A 7,828-nucleotide genomic window follows, 5' to 3' on the forward strand; every position below is an offset into this window, starting at 1 on the left:
GCTGCAGTTATTGCTTTAAAATCAGTGCTTGGTCTTGTCCTCCAAAACCTATAACCTAGTTGTTGGCTCTAAGAGTAGGAATCTTGAAAGGCTTGAGTTTTCGAGAGTCAAGTTAAGGGCAGCCTAATTTAGCAGGCGGCCTGCAGAAGGATGCCAGGGGATTCCCACTGTACCACTCAGGTTACCATTTTGAAAGAAAGCCCCATCGGTGCCATAGATTTAGTAGAAGGTCAGACCGTGGGGATCCTTAACCTCTATTCCACATTTACTTCTCAGATGAGGCAAGTCCTTGGAGAACGGTTACGGGGAGTATCATAGGAGAAGCATTTTCCCCTCAGCATTGGGGTGCTCAAGCAGTGTGCCCAATTTGAAGAACTGGCCCTTCAGGGCTTCAATGAAAAGAAGTGAAATATTCCATATAGTGGTCAGAGAAGGGAAGGCAAAATGAGAAGTTACCAGGAAGAGGTTTGCAGGACAAAGTGAGAGGGCAGTGGCCTATCAGGAAGTATCTTTTCTAGAGCATGATAGGACCTGGCCTTGGTGGTGCTTTTGGAGTGTGCCTGAACCAGATGAGGGATCCGGGACATCGTCCATTCTTGCAAAGCCATCCAGCAGAACTCTGTTCTCAGAGAGAACAGCTGTCATGTTGGCAGGTTATGAACAGTCTGAATGTCTGAAGGGAGGCCCTCTCCCATCCCCACCCCCATGGAAAAAGAAATGAAATCAGTCATTCATGCCTAAACATGTCTGTCTTGTTCCTGGACTTGTGGATATGTGAGCTGGAGAAAGACAAGAGTGGAACATGAACTTTAAAAAGGAGGGAGAGTCAACCTTACAAAGGATCCAAAACAAACATTTCTCCACACCGTAACTGGGAAAGGGGTAAAATGCTCTTTGTGCTCCAGTAACTGTACCCTCCACACCACTACTGTCAGTAAAAGAGAACCAAATTCAGCTTCTCAAGGTGCAGGTAACATTTCTCAAGATCCTAGTCAGCCCAGGACCCACAGTGAGAGTGCCTCTTCCTGACTGCAATCCTCTGACTTCCCAGGGCTTTCCTTCAAAGGGCCCTCTGTCTTTTCTCCGCCCCTCCACACCCTCTTGATATCACCTCCTTTCCCCAGTTCTAGAGAAGAGCCGTAAGTAATAAAACAATTCACATTTCCCAAAACTCAGCCTATGACCAATCGCAGACCTTGACCAGAACCTACTTTCCAGACAGTAATTGGGTGTCCCCTGGATCAGTGCCTCCCTCTCCTTAGCCTTGTGTGCTGCCAGCCCCTCAGTCCCTGCACGTAGTTTTTTTTTTTTTTTTTTAACCATCCCCCCATCTCTGTCAAGGAAGAAGACACAAAGAGCCCGACCATTTCCACACCCACCCTTTATTGGACTCAGCCGGCAGGCTGGCTCCAGGCCCCTCACACTTCTCAAACACCTCCCATATGGATTTAGGAAGGTGCCATCATTCTGTGACAGCCCAGAGCCCACCCAGGTCTCAGAGTCCCCGGGTTGAATCACCAACAAGAAGGTTGGAGGGATGGGAAGGAAACAGACCAGAAAGGCAAGGTTCTTTGATGAAGGGGACGGATCTCAAGGGAAAGCCTGGGTCCAGCTCAGTGTTCTGAGGGCACACTGAATGCTAAGGATGGATACTCAGGGGCAGGAGGAAGTAGGAGATCTGTGTGCTGAGCGGTCAGTGTTTATATGGCAACTTTGAGGAGGCGCTTGATGTCAGGCTCGATGTTGATGGTGGGGAAGGTGCGACTGTAGCGTCGGAAGGGCTCCCCCTCTGGCCCGATGAGGAACTTCTCAAAGTTCCAGGACACATCTGAGCGGCGCACAGGGCTCCAGATGATGAACTTGGGATCAGTCATGAGGGAAAACGGGTCGTCATAAGGGTAGGGCAGCTTGTCCTTCAGGTAGGCGAAGACAGGATGCTCATTCTGACCATTCACGTCACACTTCTGGATAAGGGTAAAGGTGGGCTGGAATCCACCCCCAGGGCGGACGTACTTGAGGCTGTTCAGGATCTCCTCATTCTGACAGTTCTCCTGGGGGCGGAAAGAGACACAGAGTTTGGACAAGGGAAGGGGGAAGTGAAGGATCCACAGGTCTTTCACCCTCCTTTGTGGCCCAGGATCATTCTATGCATCTTTTTTGTTTCCTTTTTTTTTTTTTTTGTCTTTTTGCCATTTCTTGGGCCGCTCTCGCAGCATATGGAGGTTCCCAGGCTAGGGGTCAAATCGGAGCTGTAGCGGCTGGTCTACACCAGAGCCACAGCAACGCGAGATCTGAGCTGAGTCTGCAGCCTACACCACAGCTCACGGCAACGCTGGACCCTTAACCCACTGAGCAAGGCCAGGGATGGAACCCGCAACCTCATGGTTCATAGTCAGATTCGTTAACCACTGAGCCACAATGAGAACTCCTGTACCTTTTTTTTCTTTTTTAACCTCTGTTCCTTCTCTTGTCCTTTGCTTTGCCCTACTCTTGACTCGCAGTTTTCCCTCTCACAGCTATTGTTTGATGGTTTGCTAGGCCATTTCTGAAAGTTCTTATAGATCCTGGCTTGACTGTTCTTGTACTGAGGACTGAGCACTTTTGAGCTGTTGCTTCCCTCTCTGATCTTCCCTGAGCAGTTCTTAGGTATCTGTCTGAGGCTCCAAGGAACCTTGAGTTTGTGGTAGCAGAAAGAAAGGAGGCTCAGGTCATATGGGCTAGAATCCTCCTTCTACTTACCGCCCCCCCACACACACGTACACATGCATACACCCTGCCACCACCTTCCTTTTCCTTCTCCCTGGTTTGGCCTCTCTTGCTTCTAATTACCCAGTGAGTATTGAATATAGTCTTGGCCTCTGTCCTATTCAGCTCCTCTAATTAAAGGTGAAATTGAGGCCTAGAAGAAGGGGATTTATAGCTTCTTCCTTTCATCTTGCCTTGTCCTAGATCTGAGTTATAAGAAAGAGGAAGCTTTGATGAAGGAAAACCCCATTCAAGGAAGTCTAGTTTTCAGGTGCCATAAAGGCAAAGTAGGTTATAGACAACGATGAATGTGCTGTAAATGGAATTAGTTTATGACCGACAGGGATGAATTAAATGGGATGGAGGGTTTAGGGTTTGGAATAGGGCAGGGGAAGGGGAGGTTAAGGAAATCAGTGTTGAGGGCCAAAGTTGTGAATACATAATTATCATTCCTTTCAGAGTTCCCGTCGTGGCGCAATGGTTAACGAATCCGACTAGGAACCATGAGGTTGCGGGTTCGATCCCTGGCCTTCCTCAGTGGGTTAAGCTGTGGTGTAGGCTGCAGACACAGCTCGGGTCCCACGTTGCTGTGGCTGTGGTGTAGGCCGGCAGCTACAGCTCCAATTAGACCCCTAGCCTGGAAACCTCCAATGCCACAGGAGCGGCCCTAGAAAAGGCAAAAAGACAAAAACAAACAAACAAAAATCATTCCTTTCACTTAGGCTCCTGTACCTCACACTCACTCGCTATACTCAGCTAGAATGCTTTAGCTCTCAACCTGTTACCTGCCTTTCCTCCTCTCTGCCATCACTGTCCTCTCCCCAGTTAGCATTCCCCATCCCCGACAACCCCCAAAGGCCCATGGAGACCCTTGTTGTCTACCTTTCCCTGCTACCACCATCCCCAACCCCAACCCCACCCCATCCCCGTCCCCCCATCCCCGTCCCCAAGTCTAAGAATCAGATATCTCCTTCTGGGAAAAAGTTCCTGCCTCTGACCTACTAGAACCAATTAGTACAGTCAGTTCAGGCCATCTTGACATCTTGAGCCCAGAGTTGATCCTATTAGACATCTTATCTCCTAATGCAAATGGCTTTCTGGCTGGCTACTAGTAGGTTGTGGATTCTGTCCAGCAACCCGCTAGCCTGAAGTGATGGCGTATGGCTGGGTGCAACTCTAGAGCCAATGAGACACCTCTGAAGCGGTTTTGCCCTTTCTATCTCTCTTGCCCTGGTCAGGCCTAGAAACAGAACTGAAGACAGAGAAGAAACACTGAGAGCACTAATAGTTTGGGCTCAGGTTTGTCCCAGCCAATGACACTTTGGCCTTCCTGCCTTTATCTCTGCTAATCTTTTTTGCCTTCCTGCCACTGTGAATTGAACCAAAGGGATTATGTATGAAGGGTTCACTTGGGGACATTCTGCTTGCCTGTGCTCTTAAAATCATAAATGAAAATAAAGAATCCCTAAAAGATAACTTGAGGTGTGTAGGCTGAATATGTATAACAACTTGACCCATTAATCAGAGACACACAGGTGCATGTGGTGCCCGGAGGAGCCACGTGCGCTTTGCAAATCCTTTGCCTTCCCCCAAATTCATTCTTCACTTGGCTGATCTCAAACAAACAAAACCTTTCTGGAGTTCCCATCGTGGCGCAGCAGAAACAAATCCAACTAGGAACCATGAGGTTGCAGGTTCGATCCCTGGCCTCACTCGGTAGGTTAAGGATCTGGCATTGACATGAGCTGTGGTGTAGGTTGCAGATGAGGCTCGGATCTGGCATTGCTATGGCTGTGGTGTAGGCCAGCAGCTGTAGCTCTGATTGGACCCCTAGCCTGGGCACCTCTATATGCCACAGGTGCAGCCCTAAAAAGCAAAAACAAAACAAAACAAAAAAAGCAAAACCTTTCCATCTAAATAATAAAGTTGCTTGCATTTGGGTATTACTCTATTTTTCAAATTACTTTTGTAGATCTTATCCCCTCAACCTCTCAATACTACAGTGAGATAAGTGGTATTATCCGCATTTTGTAGATGAAGACACTAAAACAAAAATTGAACGATTCTTCCTAGGGCACAGAGCCATTAAATAGCAGAACCAAGTCTAGTGAGAACAAAGATCTGAGTCAGTTCAATCCCAGTTTGCTTCTTGATCTTTTATTTTCTCTGGTCATTCATTCAACAAATATTTAGTGAGTGCCTTCTCTACCCTAGGCACTGAAGACAATGGAGAGAAAAGCAGACCTGCTACCAGCCCTCATGGAGTGTAGCGGAAAGTTAAGAAACCATAAAAAGCTCCATCTTCAGTGTTTTATCACAGAGTCATGCAGACTTCCCCCTGGCAGTCACAGGCACCTAAAGACCTAGATTAACAAAACATACCCCATGATTCCAGACACTCCTACACACACAGTCCTCCTCCCCGTCCCCTTAGCCCACTAGAACTATGGCAACCCAGATCCTTGGGTACAATACCAGGGACCTCTCACCTGATGTCCAAATTGGTTGCAAGGGAAGCCAAGAACCACCAGGCGCCTGGGAAAGCGGCATTGCAGCTCGTTGAGTTGGGTGAAGTCCCGGGTGGTTGTGCCTCAGAGCGAGGCCACATTCTCAATCAGCACTGCCCTGCCTCGGAATGTGTTGAAATCTACCTTCTCCCCGTCCAGGCTGATAGCACTGAGGTCGTAGAAGGACTTGGCAATGTAAGCCATGGTGGAAGTGCAGAGTGAGTGGCAGAGTGGTGTGAGCGTACCTGAGGGTCTATTAAAGTGGGAATGAGGAAGGAGGAGCCAGGAAGAATTTCACAGTGGGGCTTTGAGCATCCCCAGGATGACTTAGCAAAAGCAGCCACCCACCTGTAAGTGCTGTTTGAGCAAGGTTGCTCCTCCTATTTACAGACTCAACAAAGCCACCTCCCTGCCCCACCTTGCTGGCAACCTAGGAAGGGCCAATGTGATATCGCTGGGCAGACGTGAACATGAATAATTCACTGCTTGCAGGAAACCAGAGCCCCAAAGGTCTGCAGGGAGGAAAAAAGGGAGGGAGGGATGCAGGATTGACTCTTACTTGCCCCGGCAAGCGGTTTTGAGTTGGCACAGACATTTACTGAGTACCTGTTGAGTGCTGAGCTCTGAATTGTGTAATTGAGAGGTCAGCGTCTGTGGAGAGCTGAAAGATGAGGAAGAGAATTAGGTGCATGACACCTCAACTCAGACTGCCGTTGAAATGTACATGTTACTGTTCACATTTCTCTTTGTTTATTTGGTTGGCTTGATGTTTTGTTTTGGGTTTTTGTTTGGTTGGTTGGTTGGTTTTGTTTTGCTTTTTAGGGCTGTACCTGCAGCATATGGAAATTCCCAGGCTAGGGGTCAAATCAGAGCTGCAGCTGCCAGCCTATGCCAGAGCCACAGCAATACCAGATCTGAGCCGTATCTGTGACCTACATCACAGCTCACGGTAATGCCAGATCCTTAATCCACTGAGCGAAGCCAGGGGTCCAGCCTGAATTCTCAGGGTTACTAGCAAGGTCGTAACCCTCTGAGCCACAACAGGAACTCCCCAACATTTCTCTCTTTGGCCATTGCTTTCCACAAGCACAAAATCAAAGAGAACTTTAGGAGGATGGTGTGTGATTTTTCTAAAATAATGGCTTTCAGGGCCTCACCTTGCATCCTGCTACAGAGGTAAAGTTGTGTTTGTCTTGAAGTCTTTCAGTGAGTGATGGTACTTGTCCCATCCCTTGCACTGTACCGTCTCCTCTAATGCCCCACACCCCGCCCCCACAAGGTCATGAGCATGCAGTCGGTTGTGGCTGGGATAACAGAGAGGAGTCACAGAGAAGGTAGGTAAACTCGGCATGAGCTGCCCCTACCTATTCTCAGACAAAAGCCCAGTCCTAAAGACTTTCTAGAGGGGCTTGTGCTGGTCATTCCTGCAGAAGAAAGTGTGCACAGAGTCAAAGCTGCTATGGTTCTAGACCCAGCTAGGCCACCCACAATGTTTTCAACAGCGGCATGCAGTGTATTGCTGGACATCTGGGGACCTGTTAAGGGCTATTGTGGGTGCACAGCACTGGGAGCCCATAGAAACTAAAAAGACCTTCATTCTTTTAAACATTCACCAAAGCAACAAATAAGGTTTCTGTCTGTGTGTGTTTTTTTAAAATGCCTGGATTTCTCCATCCGTAAAGCTGGCGATTAGGCTTTACCTGGCTTTGGGATTTGAGAGTGAAATTTCAATAACAATGCAAATGTTTACTAGATGGTGCTTTCACAGGTACATGTCCACTGGGAACTGTCTCCTAGAACAAAGAATAGCCAGGTTGGGGAGCAGCTGGTCTTGAGGATCTGATTTGTTGAGAAGATGGAGGAAGTTTTCTTCAGGGAGCGCCCAGCTTTTCTGTCTTTTGTAGCCTGTGTGTGGCTGTTTATAGCAACGCGCGGGAACACATCGGTCTCAACTGGCTACTCCCTAAAAACAAGCCTCCCTTACCTAAGTGGAAATGGAATCTTTCTTCAGTAGAAGAGGCAGCAGGAAATGCAGAGTGAAGTGTGTCCCCTGCTGAGATTGGGTGGAGTTCCTCAAAAAAGCAAATAAATGTCCCTCCCAAAACTCTGAGTCAGAACTTGGCCTTGACAGTGGGATAAATTTTAACGTGAAATTGCCAGTTTCACCCGCATGCCAAGTGCTTCCCTAGTATGCCTGGGGACTCTTCTGGATGCCTCTACTGGCTGCCCTTCTGGGACCCCTCTTCAGGAAGACTGGGGAAGTTCCTGAGCTGAAGAGTTGGGGTGCCCTCTTCCTTACGTACACAGCACCCCTTTTCTCCAGGGGCAACCCAGGACACTTTGAGCTACTCAGGTTTTCACCTTTCCCAATTGAATAAAATTGCTGCAGTGCCCCTAAAATACCTGTCTCCAACTTTACTTCAAACTGGTCCACTTTCCAGAAGCTTATAACTTTGGACGTGTACTAACATGGCTTTCCACAGGGACAGTAGTTGTTCTGGAAACTGCACTAGCTTAGTAGGCAAAATGCCTAGGTCAGTGGTTCTCAACTCTGGCCACAAATGAGAATTGCATGT

The 7,828-nt window shown here is 48.2% G+C and overlaps 2 protein-coding genes across 3 annotated transcripts in view; one reads left to right on the top strand and one right to left on the bottom strand.

Moving 5' to 3' along the window:
• The window catches only part of CHURC1 (churchill domain containing 1), a 28,619-nt gene extending 20,967 nt beyond the window's left edge, over positions 1 to 7,652 (top strand). The window contains exon 4 of one of the 2 annotated variants that reach the window (XR_014810987.1): positions 4,620 to 7,652. Coding sequence is in view for 1 of the 2 variants with exons in the window: in XM_013978294.3 (XP_013833748.1) it covers positions 7,021 to 7,095 (75 nt within the window). In the remaining variant the exon portion in view is untranslated. The remainder of the gene's footprint in view (positions 1 to 4,619) is intronic. The other variant, XM_013978294.3, reaches the window with a different exon arrangement.
• Positions 1,630 to 5,611, bottom strand: GPX2 (glutathione peroxidase 2). The gene is made up of 2 exons (NM_001115136.1): positions 5,235 to 5,611; positions 1,630 to 2,051 (listed from the first exon to the last, which is right to left on the bottom strand). Exons 1-2 carry the CDS (start codon positions 5,454 to 5,456, stop codon positions 1,701 to 1,703), a joined length of 573 nt encoding a protein of 190 aa, NP_001108608.1. The 5' UTR covers positions 5,457 to 5,611; the 3' UTR covers positions 1,630 to 1,700.
• Positions 7,653 to 7,828: the final 176 nt, after the last annotated feature.

The sequence above is a fragment of the Sus scrofa genome, chromosome 7 (genome assembly GCF_054392235.1).
Source record: "Sus scrofa isolate SSC_HxYL_T2T_F1_AM1 chromosome 7, Sscrofa_HxYL_maternal_Yorkshire_Landrace_v2.0, whole genome shotgun sequence".
Taxonomy (NCBI): domain Eukaryota; kingdom Metazoa; phylum Chordata; class Mammalia; order Artiodactyla; family Suidae; genus Sus; species Sus scrofa.